Here is a 21,578-nt window from a genome sequence, read left to right on the forward strand (position 1 = left end):
GGAGCCGTCATTTCAGAGTGCACGAGAGGTCACCGTGTGTCACATCCAGCCCCCCTCCTCACAAGACAGTCAGTGAGCTGAGCCGATGAGAAGAGTTCTAGCCGCAGAAAGTGACAATGGTGTGGAGTGAAAAGCTGCTTAGGAAAAAATACGTAATTCAAGGGCACACGATGATCAGAACACGCATTCCTGGTGCAGAACGTGCAGTAAACGTGCAGCTCACCTAGCGAGGACACTGCTGAGTTCGACCATAATCCACCAAGAGGGAGAGGGAGAAAAAGGGAAGTGAGAAGGCTTTCCAACTGCCCTTTCTCTCTTCGCTGGGGAGCTGTCCACCCAGCGGCATGTCAACAGCAGGGAGCCGAATGCAGGCCTGCCCGAGATCCTGCAAGACTCCATCATCTTGAGAACCAAGTTTTGGAATCCCTCTTCCAACCTCAGAGGTGGAGACCACACGGCAATTAGCTGCCAACCCCCAGTGGGCTCCAGTTTCCATAGCAACTCAGAAAGTTGGGAGGCCAAGGGAGAAACGAGCTGGCTACCGATGGACGCCCCCAAGATGGCCACACGGCAGCTTCGATGAAAGCGGGCCCAGCTTCTGCCTTGTTCCCCAAATGCTCTCATTTTAAGCCGAGCCACGAAGCATTAAGTGATCTCCCTCGTGGAGAGGAAGGCCCCCACTCACCTGGTCCTTCTTGCTCTTGTGTGAGGAGGCCACGTGAGCCAGGTACTGAATGACTTTCTTGGTGTTCTCCGTCTTCCCGGCTCCAGACTCACCCCTGCAGAGAGACAGCCAAGAAGTTCTCAGGGGGGAGGTGGCCAAATCCCTGAAGCCTGTCCCTCCCCCACTGCATGCGCTACCGCCTACCTTTCTTCTGAGTGTCAGTGAGGCGCCCAATGCCTAGTGGCAGGAAAGGGGACAGGCAAACAAGTGCTATTTCTGGAATCCTCACTCAGGCCGTTTCTCATGGCCCCGCTGCCTGCCCTGGCCGCTTGGCAGCCTCGGCAGCCAAATGTCTTAGGAATCGCTTAGCGGCAGCTGTTGACCCAGGGGTCACAGGCGCTCATGCATGCTCCCTCAAACTGCACTAGAAGGAATGTCCTGTGCCGCTAACTCCCTCTGCGACGGGGCTTATTTATCTCCTTGTTGAGTTCAGAGGATGAGGGGGCGGGGCCCAGCGTCCACTTCCATCCAGGTAAAGGGAGCCACCGCTCAGAGCCAGGAGAGACGCACTCTGGAGGGACCGACTGCTGCTGGCCCTGCTCTGTGGGGAAGACCCTTGCTTCTCCCCTCTGCTATGCACCCGCCTCACGGCCCGTCAGCTCCTTTGAGGAAGGCGATTAAATCTGGGCCCCTGAAGTAAAGCTCATCCCCACTGCGGGACGCTCAGTAGCCCATCCCTTGGGGAAGGGGCAGGGCTTGAGTCGGGAATGGAAGTCATCGGCCTGGGTTTGCGTGGGTATCCTCGGGGGTCGGGGCAGAGGGAACAACACACCCAGCACCCCGGCAGAAACACTTACGTGCACAAAATGGACTGGTCCTCTCGGTCTGAAACAGAGAAGGCATCGGATTAATTCTACCAGATACGAGAGCCTCCCCCTGGCTTCCGAGGAGCTGCCCGCACACGCTGACCCACGCCCCACTCAGAGAAGGGGCATTCCTCGGCGCAGCACCACTCACTGGGCAGCGGCTCCTCCTCCAGGAGCTCCAGCTGCTGCCCACACTCCCTGCCTCCCCGCCCCATGACCCCAGACACAGTTCTGGCTCTCTCACTTTTGAGAAAGTCAGTCTAAGAAAAGCTCTCCAGGAGTCTGCTTTCCTGAGTGCTAAGGTGGGGCGTTCCCTGTGTGTTTATAAGCGGGGGTTCAGGCTGCTGGAAATCGGGCCTGTGGCAGGTATTTCAAGCATTGTCCACAGCTGAGTAAGGAGCACCGGTGAAGAGGCGCGGAGAGGGGTGTGGTAGATGGGGCTGGCTTTGCAGTGGGACAGCCCTGGGGCAAGGTGCTGCCTAGGACACGTGCCCAGGCTCCCGGAGCCCAAGCCTCCTCCTGGGGTGGGGAGTAATCATATATGTGCAAATAGCGTTCATGAAAGCACCGGCATGGTGCCTGACACGTGGGAACCGCTCAGTCGTGTAAATTTAGACAACTTGGGAGAAAAGCAGAAGTTCACCAGAATCACAGCTTCTGACCAGTCTAGTAACAACTGGGTCTCCAGGGCTGGCTGGCAGGAGCTTTCCGCAACTCTCCCCAGCGCATGAGCCTCCCCGCAAGTGAAGATACAAACGACTCACTTCCCTCGGGCACAGTGGGGACAGTAATACCCACACTTCGAAGCTGAGTTTGACAGAAATGCTTTAAGACCTTCGAGCCGACCAGTGCCAGTGCTGGGAGTCTAATTTTATTAAGCAATGTCTGAAAATACAAACTCGTGTTTTCCCCTTTCATCCCACCCCATGCAACACGCCCAGCTCAAGAACGTCAAATCAGCCTGAATCCGGGACCAGACTACTCACTAATATTGGAGCCGTGGAGAGTAATCCCTCCTCTCAGTTGCCTTATCCATAAAGTGAATACAGCCCCACCTCCCTGGGAGGACTGGTTTGCAGGACAGAAACAACACAGGAACGGACCCAGGCGGCACCCCGAAACTGGCTGCTGCCCGTGTGCTTCCCCAGCGGGAGGCCACCCGGACCGGCTGGCAGTGGCACTGTCCGACCAGCAGGAGCACTTCCAGCTGTCGGCACAGCTACTGGGCAGAAACCCACGCTGGCCATCTGGAAAGACACACTCACTGGCCCCCACTGCCGGCCAGGCCCTGCAGGACAGGGCCCCGGGAAGTGACTCGTGCCTTCCTGTGTGCATGGCCTCAGGGGGCAGAGGTGAGCCTCCAGCACCCCCGATCTCTCAGTGTACTGGGCTGGGCACTCGCTACCCTGTCTCTTCTGGTCTGCAGGTCACTCGGGAGGGGAAGAGGGAGTGGGACAGAAAGGGGGGAAACTACCCCTAATAGCCAACACAAGCAGCAGCTGCCCATCCTCCTCCGCAGCTGTCCCCGCCCCCACTGAGAAATAGCAAGGTGGGAGCACGGCAGGAAGTCAGCCATTCCCCTTCGCACAACCCCACCCCCATTCTGCTCCCCACTGCCGGCTGCTCAGAGCAGGCCCCAGAGAAGCTGGCAACCTTGCCTCCCCTATCTCGACTTTCCCACAAAACAGGGTCGTCCCTCAAGGCTGCGGCCAGGGCTGAGGGCTAGCGGTTGGGGAAGACAAGCAGTTTCCATCACCCGCCTGCTAAGAGGCTAAGTGCAGTGTGGCGACTGAGAAGGGTCTGGGACAAAAACGGCTGTGATCTGGGGCCCCGGCTCCCCCACCGCATCTTCCTGGGCCGGCCCCAGCTGCAGGCATGTTTAGGCACCGCTCACGAGGGGGCAAGACCGTACCTGCAAGTGCTGGCAAGTCACGAGACAGCAGCGGCCGGCACGACCATAAAAGGAAATGTTCCCATCCCTTCCCGAAGGAACCGTTTCCCAGAACCGTCTAGGCCTGGTCCCTGGGATGGCTGGAATTCCTCTAATTGTGTGAGGAGCCAGATGCCAAGCTGCTGAACAACAGGAAGCACAGCCCTCCCTGCCGCACTCGCACACGTGGGTTCGAGCACATAGGTGCATGTTCACACACAGACACACATGCACACACAGGGGCATGGGCAAGCTGCACACGGACACACATGCACAGGCACACATAGGTGCATGCATGAGAGATGCACATGCACACAGATCCCTGCACACATCAATTCCAATTCCAGACCAGCCTCGTTACGTAACCTCCATGTACCCGACTCCCCGACCCCAGCCCTTCCTCTCCTCTGACCGTTCACCTCCAAGTCCTGAATTCCAGATAGCACTGTTAACATAGGCTAAGAGGAAAGACAACGAACCTTCATTTTTCACTTTAAAGAGCCCTTAATTCACTGTGCCAAAACACTCATATGGGCAGATGCTTTCGCAGAGGAAAACTGGTGGGAGGCCTATCCCATTTCCTCAACTCTTGTCCCCACCACCTGGTGCCCCAAGTCCACCCGCCTACCATGCATGACACCATGGCCCCTACACATCAGGAAGGTCTTTTCAGTCCTTACAGCAGCTTTGGGTCTGTCATCTTGCGGCCTTACAGTGACCCGAGGGGCAGGCCAGGCAGGCAGTGTCCCTGTTTTGCAGAGGCCTACTCTCGCAGCAGTTCCTGTTTCGTTCCCGAGCTGTCCCTGGCCTGGCAGAAGGGTTAGAGCTCTCGGCCACCAGTCGGCTGACCCCCTGACTCCGGTGGCTCCGCATCCCATGAGGACCCTCCTTAACATTCACTCCACAGGCCCTTCCCCACACGGGCGTCTCCGTCTCACGGGACGGGGACACCCGAGAGTCCAGCCCGCTAGGTCGTTTTGGTTCACGGCCTTATTTGGGCCCGTTTGGACTAATTAAGGGCTTATTTGAAAACACCCTTCCTTCCTTCATTCATTCACACCAGAGGAGACAGGAACCCTGTATCCCGGCCCGGGGAAAGCACCCCCCAGGAACAACCCTGTTCTGGGAAACAGGCTCCCCATCGGGATGAACCTTAGCCTGACCTCAGAGCCCAACCCCCCTCCTGCCCAGCCTTACCTAGGTGGGGAGAGGGTAGGGAGGCCAGATTATGACCCTCTGCACTGCGCGCTTTAAAAAGAAACAGCAGCCTTTCCTCAGATTAAATCTTCCCGTATCCCCACTGTGAAGACCGGTTATAAAATCCAGAGCTGCTTGGGAGGTGGATACAGGGGTTCCTTAGAGCACACTTTGACAACCCCCGATTCCCGAGTCTGGAGAGGTGCCAGGTGCTCCAGAGCCGTGGTTCTAATCCTCACTCTGCACCCCGCCCCCCCTCGTGATGCCTGGCCCTGCTCCTCTCGGGGAATCAGGGGGCAGGCCTCGCTGGCAGGGCCGCTCTGAGGCCTGAACGGAGTGGGTGCCTGATACGTGCAGCACGGCACCAGCGCTCAGGAACCCTGTCTTCCCTGACTGGTGTGGCTCGGTGCTCTTAGCATTGTCCCGCAAAGCAAAAGATCATGGATTCGATTCCGGGTCAGGGTACATGCCGAGGCTGTGGGTTTGGCCCCTAGTTGGGATGCATACAAGAGGCAACTGATCGATGATGGTTCTCCCTCACGTAGGTGTCTCTCTCCCTCTGTTTCTCCCTGCCTTCCTCTCTCTCAAATAAATAAATAAATAAATACAATTTGGGGGAAAAGAGAGAGAGAGAAACGCTGTCCTTAACAACCTGGCCCTCCGTGCCTCCCAGCCCTCCCTGCACACCCCTGGGAACGACAGGAAGGTTATCCATTACGTGTTCAGAGTCCAGGCCATCCCCTCTCCTGATTTTATCTTAGACCCAGAATGCCCTGGGGCCCTCTGGATCTTAAGCGGTGATATCCAAGGGCGAGTGTTTCCGGGCAGCTTAGAAGACCCTGCTCAGGTGGATGCAGGGGGACACCTGACCACAGGTATTTCAACCCAGGTTCAGACAGCCGTCTGCCAGGAGGGCCTTATCTCTCACTTCCTGTGTAAGAGGAGCTGCCGGTTCTTGTCCATAAAAGGCCACGAGGATCACACAGCGGTGACATCAGCCCCCACAGGAAGTTACAGAGAGCGAGCCTGGTTCCCCAACAGTCGAGGCGGGGCTGACTCATTGCAGCAACAGCAACGCTCACTCAGATAAGGCCGCCTCCCGGGGCTCGGCCAGAGCTGCTCTCTCAGGAGCACACCTGGAAGAGGTCCTGCCCCCGGGCCCCATCTTCGGGTCCACCAGGTTGCTTGAAACAAGAAACGAAGACTCCAGGGGCAGTGTCACACTGGGAGACATGGCTGCGTGGGGAGAGATGTTGAGATGACCCATGACAAACGGGCTGAAGCGTTCCACCACGAAGGGATCTGTCTTTCACAAAAACTGCAGAGCAGACCCCGGGGCCGCTCACTGTGTGACCCCTGCTGCATGTCACCTGGGCAGCAAGCCTCAGGCTGCCCAAGGCAAACTCCTGGGCTCCAGACTTCCTTCCCCCAGAGCCTCTCGTGGACGTATTGGGGGCTCATGGGGCCACAGTGCAAGTACACTCGGGCCAAAACCAAGTATAAGGCATGGAGATACTTGTGGGTTCAAGCTCAGAACCTGGAGGTGGGAAGGCCCTAGAGGGCATCCGGTTGCACCACCTGTGTCTAGAGGCCAGGACACTGCATCCCGAGAAACCCAATGACTTGATCAAGGTCACACGAGCTGAGCCAAGAACCCAGGCCTCGGGATGCCTAGCGCTCCTCCAGAGAGCTCCGACAGGGCAGGGCACTGCACCACCAGCAGCCCTGTCTCAGCGCTGCACAGAAAGGGCCATCCACACTCATCAGGTGTCACATGGGGCCTTGCAAGCTGTCTACTACTTTCTCCAAAGCCAGCCCAATTCATGAGCTTGGGTTACAAGCACTCGGGAAGCAGAGAGGTGAGAAAAAGCAGGTGCAAAAGAACGCTTCACGTTAGCAGACGCTGCGGGTGGATGCCGGGCCGCAGAGGCCTGTGTCATGGAGCCTCTGGCGGCCTGCTCACCTAGCAGTCAGCCAGCGAGACGGCAGTCCCCGCCGGTGACTCCCAAGCACACAGTGTAGTCACCGGCAACGTTCTCTCCAAGGCACAAAGCTAGACCCTGACCAGAGCCGCAACGCAAGCCAGAAGCCCGCTGGACTTGGCCCCACGCCTCCTCCGCCTACCCACTCTGCCACACAGGGCCGTGAGGTGAACCCTGCTGGAGAGGCCCTGTCCCCAGTCACAGGAGGCAGAGAAGAGACAGCCCTCCTCACCAGGCGCCCTTGATAATTAGAAAGAAGCCCAGGGGACTGCACTTAGCTTCCATTATGTGGGAGGGCAAGCAAGGCCCCAAGCAAGCCTTCTCTCAGCCACCATGCACCCAGCAGCTCACACGGGTGAGCTCCCAGAGCACAGCCAAACCTGCCGGAAACCACTGTCTATCCACCTTTCTCATGGGTGGGGCCAGGAGCAAATGTCCTCCCACAGGGTGCTGCTCTGACAGGTCTGCCAGAGTGGAGGGAAATTCAAAAGCCGCACGCACGTTGCGTGCTGACGGCCCTCAGCAAATGCCCCCAGGACACCGGGAGGGAACCGACACCCTGAGATCAGGTCTGCCCTGCTCTTCAACGGCATTCCCCTTGGAGAAACGGAAAGCAAGGCAGGACCCTGGGCAGAAAGGACTAAGCCAGGACCACAGGTCTGCAGAGGGCTGGGCTCTCAGTGGGGGAGAAAGGGGAGGACAGGAAAGGACAACAGGCCACCAACAGGGAACAAGACAGACACTGCCAGGCAAAGCTCAGGACACACGTGGCTCAACGCTGGAAGCACACCCAGCCGGCCCTGCAAAGAGAACAATGGACTTCGAGAAAACACCCTTTTGATGAGTTGGGTCAACCTTGCTGGAGAATACCAGGAACTTGAATGCTGGGAGAGGAACAATAACGGCACATGAAGACGCTTCCTGAAGAAGTCGGGCCACGGTCACTTTGGAGAAGGGGGCGATCAAATGCCCCGAAAGGCCTGAACTTGCTCCCAGAGCATGGCTTCCTTCCTCGGCTTTCAGCTTAGAGACCTCTGCCCCATTGTATTTGTGAACCAGCTTGCGTTGGAGAAACAAGGTCTTCAGCAAGAGCCAGGAAGCCCAGCTGGAATGGCACCCTGAGCCCCGCCCGCGCCGTCCGTTCACCTGCAGGACATCTCAGTTGCTCAGAGTTTATTGCAAAGGTGGACCAACTCCTCCGCCGAGACAAGAGGAGTTTTTTTTTTAGAAGCCACAGATAGGATCCTTATTTTTAGCCCTGCAACTTGCGGCTCTCCTTATCTCTTAAGTTTTAGGGAATTCTTTTTCTCATCTGATAACGCGATTACAGAAACCGGGCCGGGACGGGAAGCAACCCTTCCCTCCGAACGCGCCACTGTTCAGCCGTGACAGCGCAGCGCGGCCCTCCGAGAGCAGCAGAAACGGGATGGTGAGCGGCGTCCCCTGGGCAGGAAGAGGGGAGCGCGTCCAGGGGGCTGAGAGCCCAAAGTGGCCTCGCTGTTGGAGACCCCGCAGGTGAGCTTTTGTTGTGTGTTCTGGGGGAGCGGTAACACAGACCCTGGGCCAAGTTCTCAATCACCCCCAAAGCTGCAGGCTCCAAGAGGGCACTTCTTTCTTTTCCTCTACTTCAGCGGGCACAGAGCAAAGCACAGTGGGCCGTCGGGTTGGAATAAGAACTGAACAACAACGCAAGCCCAAAGCTGCAGGCCCGAGAAGGATCCATTAACCACAGATTCCTCTTGTAGAAAGAACGTTTTACAGAAACAAGACGGACAGGCGTGACCACATTATAATTAAGCAGCCTCATGCCAGGGGCGGGGCTTTCCTGGGTGGGTGGGAGCGGGGTGCGCGTGACAAAGCAGCCTCCTAGGGCCAACCCTAGGAAAGTGCCTCCTGATCCCGGCTCCGAGTCTGGGAGAGGGCTCAGGCTGCTTGTCACGGAGCCCCAGGAGACCCCCACAGCACATCACTTCACTGTGGCTAAAGAACCGCCTCGATAGCACACACGACATCCTCCAAAAGCCCCACGGACGCCATGTTGGCCCAAAGGCTCTCTCCGGGTCTGTGGACTAGATCAGACAAGTCGGAGACCCTGTGTGCTGGCGCACGCCTGCGTACTGTGGGATCACTGCGGGAAGGCAGCCTCGACAGGCCACTTCCTGTGCGTGCTGCTAGCAGAGCCCGGCCTCTCAGACAGTGCTCTTTGAGGAGAGTAAGACGCCCGCCCGCCTGGAGGAAGCAACTGGTTATCACCTTCATTGAGCAGCGGGAGTGTGGGCTGAAGGAGCACGCTACTTGCAGACAGCCACAGTTCAGTCCGGAAACTGCCTTGCCAGACTCCTCCTGCTACCTTCTAAGGGGCACTTACCGCAGGCCAAGAAGCCTTCTCTAATTCTTACAGTAACCCTGCCAAGCACGTTTTATTAAGCCCAAGAGGTAGACAAGAACACAAGGCCCAGGCGGAGTAAGTGAGCGTGCCAGAGCCCGGTTCACAATCAGGGAAGTGGCAGATTCTGACACAAACCCAGCCCAAACCCCATGCTCTCTTCCCCACACCATACTTCCTGTTCACAAGGCAAGTTTCTCCCTACAGCTGAGGTCCAGCAGACCCTTTTGGTGACCTGCCACAGAAGGTTATGTCGTTACCAAAGCCCCCCCGCCACCCCAGCACCCTCAAAGCTAGATGGGGGGCCCCTCTGTGCTAGACTCTCACTCTCCTCCTAAAGTTTATTTACCTGCCTCTCGAGGCTGGCCCTTGACCTCCTCCAGGCAGGGCCACAACTAGCACACAGTAGGTGCTCAGTTAACGTGCAGAGCCACGCGCAGGCACAGAGCACACTCCTCGGGGTGAACCGAAGCTGTGCCCACAGCCCACGCGGGCGAGCGGCCCGCCCCAGACCTCCCTGCAGACAGCGCGCCTCTGTGTGCGGTGGCGGCGGGCTGGCCGAGCCTCCTGGTCGGCACATTCCTGCCTAAGTGCAGTCATCGCATCTGTGGCTTCCGCGGCCGACCGGCCTGGCGGGTCTGCTCCAAGCCACGCTTCACTGTACCTTCGAAGCATTCCCCCGCCTCTCGCCGACACAGTGCTTTTCCTCAGAAAGAGCCTGGAGAGCAGAGTGCCCCTCGGGGGCGACAACCACCAGGGCAGACGGAACGCGGACAGAGGGGACGCGGGCTGCGCCTCCTCCAAACCAGCAGGCCGGAGGGGAGGATTCCTCCAAACAGCAGCCCTAGAAATGAGGGCCAACAGCGGCATCCCTGGGGAGCGGGCACCGGGACGGGGTGTGGAGACCCTGGCTTCTGGAGCTAACCAGCTTCGGGCCTTCAGACAGGGCAGTTATCGTTTCTGGGCCTGTCCCTTCTCCTGGGAATGACAAGCGTCGTGCTGAGATGTGAAGGCAGCGCCGAAGTTCTACCCTCCACTGTTTCCCCGAAGGTCAGGCAACCGCCGCGAGGAACGGGGACACCCACCGGGCACTTGGAGCATCGGCTTGGTGACCAGCCACCTCCAGTGCAGCTTCCGCTGAGAAGCAGAGCCAAGGGTTAAACGGCTGAGGTTAGTTCAGGCCAGGAGAGAAAGCAGACCCTGCCGCCACTGCCCCAGACACGCCGGGAGCTCATTAAAATACCATAAAGCCACCGAAAGTGACCGGCACTCGAAGGAACAGAGGAGAGGGGGGTCTTTTCCCCACTCTTACTGGGGAGATAACTGGGCTCCAGTCAAACTCCTTCACCGGCCAGTTCTGTGAGAACACGGACACTCTCACGCGCAGAGGGCAGCCCCTGGTTCCTGCGCCCGACGGGCTCCTCTCCCCCTCCAGGGCTCATGTCTGCCGAGCAGAGGCAGCTGCACAGTTTATGTCCTCTCCTCCGCCTGGCCTCGCACAGTTGGGGCTTCGCCGAGTCCTGAGGATTGGTTCAATCCCCAGGACGGGGAGACCCATTAACGGCCGTGACAACAAATGAGCCAATCGGGAAAGCCAAGGCTGGGAGGGTAAAACAACTACGTCACCGCAACTTTAATTAAACCCGAGGCTGGGGATTAAAACAACAAACAAAACTGTGCCGGGCACGTCTGGGCTGCACTGTAACCGCTTATTGACAGAACCCTGCCAGCCTTTCCGCTGGGCCCAACCACCACGGTGCCTGCCCAGCTCTCCCAGGCCTCGGTGCCCACACCTTCCTGAGTTCCCCCAACACCTGGCTGCAGTTGTGCTGGCACCAGGTGTGGGTAGCAACTTGTCTTGTCACAGAGCCATGGCCACAGATCTCTGTGGACAAATACGTCTCGTCTCTCCACTTAGAATGCCAGAGCCTCCAGGGCCAGGATAAAGTCCTAAACCTCTGGGTATTCTAGGACTTTCCATCTTTTATCTCTAAGGCCTAATGCAGAACACCATACCCTGCCATGTGCCATCCCGTGCCCACGGCAGACAGCACTAATCTATCCCAGCATTCCTTGGCACTGAATCTCAGGTCCTTGCCCAGGAGGGCGGGGCGAGCCACTACTCATTGATGGGAGCTGACACTCAGAGTAAAACCAACCTGCAATGCTTCTCTGGTGCAGTCAACGGTTCTCCAGTGGGGGCAGTTTTGTCCCGCAGAGGACATTTGGTAGCTGTACATGAGGACAGAGACGGTGGGTGGTCCTGGCGTACAGTGAGTAGAGGCCAAGACGGTGCAAACAGCCAGCAATGCATAACACAAGCATCCCAAAGAGAATGGCCTGACCCCAAACGTCCAGTGTGGCAGTTTAAGAAACCCCAACGTAGGTGGAGTAACCACATGCCTCATCATCTACACCAGGACGCTTCTCTAAGTGACAGGGGGTGCTGTGATACCAACCCCAGGACGACAGGCATGCGTCAGGGCTCACAGGAAAACCAGGGCACTTCCGAGAGGAGAGACAAAGGGAGGTCCCTTGAAAGGGCCAAACAACTCATCTCATAAAAGTCCCCAGACAAAGCCACCAACTACCCTATTTGCCAGAATAAATGCTAGTCTGTCATAAGCCACAACCAGCAGAGAGGCAATCTTTTTATTCTTGTTTACAGAAAAAGCAGAAAAGGGACTGTCTGGCGTGCCTTTTAAGATGTGAGTGGCAGAGAACAACCCTGTTCCCATCAAACCCAGGGGGGCAGCATGTGCTAAGATATGCTCTCGAAAAGAAAGGAGTTCATTCTAACAGCTTGCTGACCCCGAGGCTCCCTGCAGACACCCAACTTAAGGTACGAACCAGAGGCTCCTCCTCAGGAACCTTCTTTACTACGAACCAGCTTGTCACAACAGGGGCAACTTCTGTTAATTAACTTCCTCCCTGCCCCAGGAACAAGAGGCCTACTGCTAATTGCTTTGCAGGTCAACTGTGTTTAACAAGAGGAACTTGGAAATGTCTCAGTCAGCCAGCACGGGAGTGTAAGAACTACAGCAAGTCAAAAATTAACTGAAGGTGAGCAAGAGCCTCTCAGATGGAGGGTCACAGCGTACGTGGCCCCGGCACCTGCACAGACCGTTACAGAGAAGCACCAGGATCTCAGTTCCCCATCCCACAAATAAATGTCCTATCTCTGGTCTCCAGAGGACGAAACACCCATGCACTTGCCCTCGTAATTTGGGGCCGCCCCTCGGTTAGTATCAAGGCCATTCTGTTATGGCCAAGACTTCCTGGTCAGCACAAAGGAAAGTTCCAGCCCTCTGCACAGTTTTATTTTTTAAAATGATCTCCAACCTATAGAGCTGACGTTCGCCCCTGTGTTTTTTGTTGTTGTGACTGAATAAACAAAACACGAATGAATCTCTTTGCGAAGGGGTCGCACAGGTTGTCGGGGAGTCCAGTTCCAAGAACGTCAACTCCTGGGGCCATGCTTTGCATCACTACTTTGTCACAACAGCTCGTCTGAAAATGAAGCAAGCCCACTCGATGAACACGGTTCATTCCAGCACCCAGGTGTGGGCGCATTCCCGATTCAGGAGTGCAGCGTGCAGGAATACTCCGGATGCACGTTCTGGACTTGGCCAATTACAGGAGCCAGGAGAAAACGGACACCCAACCTGTCTAGAGACAGGACTCAGGCTCTTCTGGAAACTCATGGAATATTCTTCCGCCAGACTGCTCTGGTTAGCGCTTTGAAACAGACACGCCGCCTTAACGCTGAAGGGCTGGCTTCCGCAAGGAACTCCGTTAGACATGAGCATAAGCCAGAGGCTGGGCCCAGCCTGTGCACCACTCACGACTCACCAGCCCGGGAGCCCAAGGCCTTCCCCTCAGCGCTGCGTGCGTGTGCAGTACACACAGACCGGCGTGCTACCACTGCACTTACTTTTAAAGATTTATTTATCTATTTTATTGATTTTGGAAGAGAGAACAGAACCTCAATTTGTTGTTCCACTTTTCGTGCACTTATTGGTTGATTCTTGTATGTGCCCTGCCAAGGGATTGAACCCGCAGCCTTGGTGCCAGCAGGACAACACTCCAACCAGCTGAGCTACCCAGCCAGGGCCAGGCTACCATGTTAAACCACTAAACCGGAGACAAAGCTGCTAACACCACAAGATGCGTTACTGTCACTGCCTAGGTTAATTACAAAGTTTAAAGAAATACAGGAAGCACGTGTAATATAGGACGTGAAAACCCACTGTCAGTGTAAGATAGGAGAATATGGCCCTGCCTGAAAGCTGAACTTGACTCCAAGGTACAGTAAATGCAAACATATGCCCGTAGCCCAGCTAAGCACTGGGAATATAAAGGCAACACAAGCCCTGTCCATGTCTAGGAGAGAAAAACAAATGTGTAAACATCTAATTCAAATAAAGTATTGCCAGGGCGCTTATGCAAACCGAGCCCACACAGCCTCCCTGCGGGGCGGTAATGCTTCAGTCAGTCGTGTCTTTAACAAAAGAACAGGGACTTGCCAGGTGCTGCAGGCAGAGGGACAGGTGTGGCGGTTTGAGGCAGAGAGGCTGCTAGAGAAATGTAAGGGGTTCCATGCTACCGGGAAGCTGCAGAGGTTGGTGGGGCCGATGGCAGAGGGCGCTGTGTGTGCTGGAGGGCTGGAGGGGTATGCCAGGGGCAACGAGGCGCCTTTTCAAGATTTTTCAAGGTTTCAAATTGGCATATGATCAGATTTGCATTCTAGAAAGAGGCCTCTGGTGGAAACAGAGAGAGGGACTCTACTAAAAAGTGAAGGTGAGGAGGCCATAGCAATCATGCAGACGAAATACTGTGGGGGCCTGCACTAAGGCCGGGCCACGGGGATAAGGAGGGGCAGGAGAGCGAAACGTGACAAGAGATGGAATCTGTAGGAAGTGCTGAAGGGCTTGGAGAAGGGGGTGAGAAAGAGAGGACAGTGCAAGATGAGCCAGGTTCCAGGCCTGGATGAAAGGCTGAGCGGAGAAATGGTGGCTGGGAGCCCGTGGGGCTCAGACGCCAGTGCCAGTCCTCGGCCAGAAAGTGATGGAGGGGCCAGCGGAGTGAAGGGCGCCGTCCTCCAGAGGAATACGCAGAGCGAGCAGACAAGACCTTGAGGAGCACCAACGTGCAGGCGGGGGGAAGGAACAGGAAAGAACTACACAGCTGGGGAGGGCAGAGATTAGGAGAACCAGAGAGAAGGTCAAAGGAAGGAAGGGCTTTCGAAAGGGAGTGGTCAACACTGTCTGATGCCGGGGAAAGGGCAAATAAAGTAAGGACTCATCAGTACAATGGATTGCCCAACACAGGGGCGAGGGTGACCTTTGTGGGGCAGCCTCAAGCAGTGGTGGGGCCAGCCGCACATGGACACTTCCCCTAGAGAACCCTGCTGTGATGGGACGGAGGGAGCAGGGACCAGCTGGAATGGGGTACAGAATTCAGGGGAGCCTTTACGTCTGTTTTTTGGTGGGAAAAACTCAAGCATATCTCCAGAGCTTGGGGAAGCGAGTGAGAGGTAAAAAACAAGGAGGAAAGGGAGTAGAAGGGGCCCAGAAGTGAGAGGACTGATGCAGGAAGAGCTTTTGACAAGAATGAGAAATTGGGAAATCAAAGCTTCTAGAACTTTCTATCAATATAGAAGCATGCCCTTTATAACCGTGGGTCTTGACTCTCACACAATGGCTTACGGACCTCCACAATGCACAGCCCCATCACCAGTCCATTGGCCACCAATCCAGCCACTAGATCGCCGGGACTAGTGAGTGAGCCCCTGCGAGGGTGCCGGCCAACGGCAGGTGAAGAGAGCCACCTGGAAGGCCACGGCACTCACCTTGCATCATACTCCTGTAGGCGGTGTCTGTGATGGCGTAGATGTGCGGGGGCATCTCGTGCCTCTTCTTGCCCTTGTACATGTCCACGATCTCTTCAGAGTAGATGGGCAGGTTCTTGTAAGGATTGATGACCACACAGAACAGGCCCGAATAGGTCTGAAGAAAAGAGCAGCAAACGGGAATGGGTTAGGGAGTGTCACTCTCAGCGGCGTGCAAACTGGGGGCACAGATCCGCTGCCCCCGAGGCCCCCGGGTCAGACTGATGGGAAAGCGCTGCCTGGGCCCCGCTCCGCAGACCTGCTGCCCCGTGGGGCACCGGCACCATCTCTGCTGTCTTTGGGAGAGGGCCCTCCCTCAGTGGCAGGACAGCGGCAGGCTTTGCCTGTGGATGAGCGTGTGCCTTGGGCAAGGTCCGTGGCGAGCTTCACGGAGTGCAGAAGTTCGGTTACAGAACCCGGTTCCAGGGACAAAAGGAGGTGTTCGGCATCGTGAGACGCACAAGGAGAAAAGGGTGCGGCTGCAGCGAGCAGACTGAGTAGAAACACAAATCATTCTACCCCGAAGGAGTCTCAGAGACCCTCCAGCCTACACCCTCCTGGCACCGTGCTCCTTGACCAGCAAGATCTTTTGTGGGCTGGCAGACCACAGACAGGTGCCTGCCTCCCTGGAATCTTCTGGAGACAGTCACATGAAAATCTCTGCAAGGCTTAGACCACTTTCATGTCCCCTGTGACCTTCTCCAAGACTCAGGGCTTCCCTTAAGGGCAAGCCCGTCAGTCAGTACCCTTAACGTGAGGCACCCAAACACACTCTCAGGGCTCCAAGTACGACCTGACCAGGCTAAAGTCAGGCCCTGGGGGCATGTGTCCCGAGTTCAAGCCCCAGCAAGGGCAAGTTTCTGAACCTCTCTCCCCCTCCCTGTCTCAATCTGTAAGAGACAGAAGACAGGGACAGAAGGCAGGTGAAGGGAGGCCCAGGTCTCGACTCAGACACACCTGCAGCCCTGGGCAGTTGATGACAGAGCTGGGAGCAGGCCCAGTGTCACGCCCTGCAGTGCAGACCCCTTTGGTCGTGGAGGCCAGTTCTCTGAGCTCCTCACATCTTCTTCTTGTTGGTCTCGTTACAAGTGGCCTCCGCCCTGCCTGTCCATGGCTTTGCCCCTGGACCCAACAGCAGCCAGAGTCTGAGGTGCTGCATTACGGGTCAACCCAGCCCCTTGTACCTCTGCCCTCTCTACTCCCACCGAACCTAAGGATGGACCTTGCAGCTGAATGCCCAGACAGGTCCGCCCAGGAACCAGCCATGAGAGCACAGGCTCTACCCAGTGCTGGCCAAGGGCTGTGGCACTTGGACATTCTAGGCAGAAGTTAGACTGAAAGCAGAACTCCAGGGGGACCCAGCAACCCTACGCTGGTCCGCGTGCAAAAGGGCGGCTGAGTTTGGGCGTGAGCAAGTGGGCCTGGCTGCCTCTTCTGTTCAGGGGGAGGGCTGCAGAGCCCTCAGTTTCCTTCTTTCCTGGGATAAGCAGTCATTTGTCTCCCCTCCAACTACTCTTTACAGAAGGAGCCAGGGAAAGCTCTGAAGCAAAGAGTCCCGAACGTGGTGTGGGCGGGCGGAGGCTCAGGTGTTGAGGGAAGGCAGGAGTGCAGCGGGGACTCCTGTTTCCCCTCCCTGTGACTGGAGGGTCGGACGAGATAGAAGGCCAGGGGGCAGCAAGGTCATCCCAGGAGCTCCGAAACAATCGAGCTCTGTTCCCGGGGGTTTGAGAAAACCCACACTCCAGCGAAGTCCAGCCCAAGGAAAGTGAAGGACACACAGCCACACGCTTAGGGCGTGCCAGAGCCAGATGTTTGGGAACAGCTGGCGGTGACAGCAGAAAGGGCTGGGGGTTACCAGGACAGTCTCTCTGACAGCTGCATGGGCAGATGGCCCTGTGGAGAGTTCTACGGGGCCTCTGAGTTCTCTGGGCTAATCCCACCGAATGAGTGGATTTGCCTAGACGGAGCCCTGGGAGTGAGCGCAGCAGCTCAGGTGGGAGAAGGAGGCTCGGCCGAGAGCCACCCTCTCTGGATGCCCGTGAAGGCGCAGACACTGAGCAAGTGGCTCTGCTCCCACACGGGCCACGCCAGGAAGCGGCTCCATTCACGGGCCACAGAGGCTCTTTGTGCCCGGCCGCCCCCGTCCCAAGGCCTCACCCTCCCCGAAGGAACAGACAGAGCAGCTGTGGTGCAGAATTAGCCACGCCGCCCACGGAGCCAGGCAGACACGCTGCACAGAGGCTCCGGGTGTCGCAATGCGGGATGTCGTGTGCGGAGAGGTAGACTGTGATGGGGGTGGCGGGGTGCCCCCTGCCCAGGCAGCCCCACCGAGCGACTCTGACCTCCCCACAGCTCGGCACCTGCTGGGTTCTTTGTTAGGGCAACCACAGGGACAATCAGCTCCCCCTCTGGAGGCGACACCTCAGCAGAGGCTGGGCTGCGGCAGGAGGAACTGCACACGGGAGGCGACCGCAGAGAGGCCAAAGTGGGAGTCTGTGCCTCTAAGCCAGCGAGTTCCAGAGAAAAGGCGCGGGGCCACCCACCGTGCCAGCCTGAGGAAACCCGCACTTTCGGAGGCAGGATGAAGCAACCGACGCTGAGTGCATTTTGAGAACTAATTTCCCCTTGTGTGTGTGTGGCAGGGAATGACCATGTGCAGGCGGCCGACACAGGCAACTGCAGGCCGACCGCTCGGCTCCCGCTCAGCAAACCTCTAGCAGGGCCCAAGGTGAAGGGTAACACCCACAGAAGACCCAGCAGAGGGAGACAGGTGAAGCTTCCTTAGAGTCCCTTTGTTTTTTTGCAGGTCACTAATTCTGAATTTCACTGGTGAATACCCCTAGGGGCAGGGGTTTTCAATTTGGTCCAGGCAGTATTCTCACCAAGAAACAGAGATAACTGGGTGGAGGGTTAGGAAGCCGAAACTCCAGTCCCAGCCCTGCCAACCCTCTCTGTGTGAACTCTGCGTGAGCCGCCTGCCCGCTCTGGGCCTTAGTTCTTCCCACCTGGCTCTTCCAGGTAGATAGTTCTGTGTATCTCCTTACTGACAGGTCCTTGACTAATCAGGCTCATCCCCAAAATGTTGGTCATCGATAGCAGGAAACGAGGACCTCATTATCACAGTCCAGTTTAGCAATCAGCAAGGTAAGACAGCCTGGCGCAGGGTCCAGCCTGGTCAGGACTTCTGGACAATCCCAAATGGCCCATGGCTCAACAGACAGCCTTGGCATGTTGCAGGGCACTCAGAAATACCAGTCCAGTGGCTCAGTGGATTGAGTGCAGGCCTGTGAACCAAAGGGTCACCAGTTCAATTCCCAGTCAGGGCACAGGCCTGGGTTGCAGGCCAGGTGTCCAGTAGGGGGCGCTCGAGAGGCAACCACACATTGATGTGTCTCTCCATCCCTTTCTCCCTTCCCCTCTCTCTAAAAATAAATAAATAAAATCTGAAAGAGGGAAGAGAAGAGAAGAGAAGAGAAGAGAAGAGAAGAGAAGAGAAGAGAAGAGAAGAGAAGAGTTGAGAAATACCAGTCCAGTGGGGTAAGGGTAGTGTCCCGGGGAAACATGTGCTAAAGTCAGCCTGAAACTGTGTAGAAAAAAAAAATGGCTGGCTCCTTGGGAGCCTCTCACCATCCCCATAACAGGATGAGCCCAGCACCTCCTTTTATGACACATGTGGTCACAGGCAAACCCCTCGGGCTGAGATTTAGTATTTTTTTTAAGATTTTATTTATTTATTTTTAGAGAGGGGAAGAGAGGGAGAAAGAGAGAGAAAGGATCAATGTGTGGTTGCCTCTCACATGGCCCCCACTGGGGCCGTAGCCTGCAACCCAGGCATGTGCACTGACTGGGAATCGAACCTGTGATGCTTTGGTTCGCAGCCCGAGCTCAATTCACTGAGCTACGCCAGCCAGGGCAGATTTAGTATTTCTATCTATAAAATGATAGGGTTGTAATGAACGAAATGCTTTCTTCCTCCCGTTCCAAAAAATGTTGGGAACTGTTTTATTCAGCTCCAAGACCAAGAAAAACAAGGTGAATATAACAGCATAATTAAATAAAGAGTTATTTTAGGAATAATAAGAACCAGATATTTCTTCCCTACTGAGGATAAAACCAGAAGGAGATGTATTTAAAGTGAACAGAAGAACCTGGGATAGATATTACAGAAGGAACGCTGGGACCCTAGGGCCATAAGAGCTTGGAGCCCATTACCAAGGGAATGGGTAAAGCTCACCTCTTGACACTTTCTACAACAGTAGAAACGGTGACGGGCCGTCCGTCTGCAAATGCAGCCCTGCGAGCTAGGGGGAGGCGAAAAGGCCGCTCCTATCTTTTGCATGCTGTGCGCTTTGCCTATGCTGTCCTCCGCGCTCCCCGCCTGGCACAGAACCAGCCTAAAGTGCTGAACGAACTGGCGGTCCAAGTCTTCCTCTAGGTAGCCCGCCTCTGCTCAAAGCACACTCCCCAGGGAAGTGAGCCTTACAGACAGATGTGGGGGGGAGGGAGGACGGGACCAGGGGGTGCAGGAGGAACAAGGTGGGACACCAAGACACGGCATTCCCCTCCTCGAGAAGGAACCAACCGCACTGGCCTGACACTTCCATCTCCACCAAGACTGAGGACCAGGGCCAGTGCCTGAACACACCTCACACGCATCACGTTCTGCCTACGCCTGGTCCGAAACAGGTTCCTGTTGTGTTTTTGGCTACGTAGAGGGGAGATCCAAGTAATGCTGTCGGAGTATTCCGTTAAGATGTTTAATCGCTGAAGTTCGAGGATGTCACCCCAGCATTCCTTTACACCCCCTTCTCTCCGGGAGAGCCAGTGCCCGGGGTCGAGAGGGCTGGGGCAGACCCGGGGGGGCCCCCCCGCCCCAGCACCCGGCCCCACTTACGTAGATGAGCCCTGAGTAGTAGCGCTCCTTGAGGTTGTGCAGCACGGAAGCTTCATTGAGGCACGTGAGCTCCGCCATGTCCTCCACCTTGGAGAACTTGGGCGGGTTCATCTTCTGGATGTCATCCTTGTTCACCTTCACCTTCTTCCCGTTCTCCACCAGCTCCACGATGGCCTCCTCACCCACCTCTTCCTTGAGGCTGGCGGGCTCAAAGCCATTCTTGTCAGAAGGCACCCATACCAGCTTCTTGGCGGCCCAGTCAGCCTGGGCCAAGGGGTTATTGATGAAGTTTTTATCCACATAGAGATACTTATCAGCAGCTTGCTGCGCCATGGTGACTCACGGCCAGGACCTGAGAGAGAACACAGGATAAACATTAGATATATCCAACTCCATGAGCCACAGGAGAGAACCGAACATTCACCTCTTATCTTTGCAAACTGTGTAGCATTATAGTGCAGTAAAACTCCACAAAACCAGGCTGCACAATTTGCCAGAATTTTCCTGCTTCTACTTTTGGGAGAAAGATGTACATCACAGAGAAAACAAGTTGGTGTCTGGGGTGCTATAAGAATTTAATAGTAAGGTATATCCAAGAATCAACACACAATCCAACTAATTATACACAACTGCTATGCCAAATGATGAGCACTAAGCGTCTCAAAGACAGGTGCAATTACACCGACTCTGCTACGCCTGCAAAGGCAGGACAGCGACCGTACAATTGAAGAGATCTTCCAACATAAACAGGTTCCTCATTAGCCAAAAAATGGGCTACTGGCTGTTATCACACAGGGTGGAAGTTTCCAGTTTAAAAAACTTTTTCTTCTTTTTAGGAGTCAACCAAAAGAAAATAAAACCACACATTGAAAGGAAGAACCAGTTATGTGTCCAATAGATTTTAATTCCGTCTTGATAACACAGCCCCGAGAAGCAAGGCGAGAAGAAATCAGGCCCCAGTAAACCTCACGGAGCACGGTGGGAGGTGTTCTGCCTCCCTTTCCGGGGCACTCGTGTGAAAAGGCAATCCTCACAATCAGGGGCCAGGAAAACGTCAAGCACATGTGTGTTTGCTTTTTTGGAAACTCATTTGCAAAATAAAGATGATGAAATAATAATCCCTTACACCTGTGTGGTTTTAGCACTCATAAAAGGCTTTCACACGCATTTCGCCATCTGGAAAGGTCCATGTCACAACCACCCTGAAAGGTGGGTGAGCTGCGTGGTATCAGCGCACTGTACAGGTGAGGAAATAAAAGCCCCAGGAGGTGAGGGGCTTGTGCAGAGCCGCCCAGGAAGCACCCCAGACTCCTGGTCCCGTGGCCTTTCCACAGCTCAACCACGGAACTGATTCCCATTCAAAGGCGCAGGCTCGGATCGGCTCAGAGGACAGCTGCCCCAAGCAAACCAAAAGCAGGACTCGGAAACCCTGAGTCCCAGCCAGAGCCAGCCCTCAGCCACCAGAGGGGCAGCCCAGAAGCCCGCTGCCAAGCTCACAACACAGGCAGGCTTTTCCCTTGTGAGATCAAGCCCCCTCACCCCAGGCCTAGGGAGCCAGGAGGACCCCAAATCCAAATCCAGAGTCCCACAGGTTTTCATGCTTCCAGACTCCAAAAGGGACACAGATGCCAAGGAGGTTGCAGGCTGGGGAGGGAGAAAACAAAAGGAAAAGTCTGGGCTGCCCAGGCCTTCTTATCTGGGCTCATTAAATGGTTTCCAGATCAAGGCTAAGGGGCTCCCCTGGACTCGCTCCACGAGAGGCTGTTTTC

At 56.0% G+C, this 21,578-nt stretch overlaps 1 protein-coding gene across 1 annotated transcript in view; it reads right to left on the minus strand.

Annotated features, from left to right (window-relative positions):
* LOC114513341 (myosin-9) overlaps positions 1-21,578 on the minus strand; it is an 88,181-nt gene that overhangs the window by 38,622 nt on the left and 27,981 nt on the right. Inside the window, exons 2-5 of the mRNA XM_028532632.2 lie at positions 19,810-20,161; positions 14,877-15,033; positions 1,522-1,549; positions 686-779 (exon numbers count right to left, since the gene is read on the minus strand). Coding sequence (XP_028388433.1) covers positions 686-779; positions 1,522-1,549; positions 14,877-15,033; positions 19,810-20,142 — 612 coding nt within the window. The 5' untranslated portion in view covers positions 20,143-20,161. The remainder of the gene's footprint in view (positions 1-685; positions 780-1,521; positions 1,550-14,876; positions 15,034-19,809; positions 20,162-21,578) is intronic.

Source organism: Phyllostomus discolor, chromosome 2 (assembly GCF_004126475.2).
Source record: "Phyllostomus discolor isolate MPI-MPIP mPhyDis1 chromosome 2, mPhyDis1.pri.v3, whole genome shotgun sequence".
NCBI classification, from domain to species: Eukaryota; Metazoa; Chordata; class Mammalia; order Chiroptera; family Phyllostomidae; genus Phyllostomus; species Phyllostomus discolor.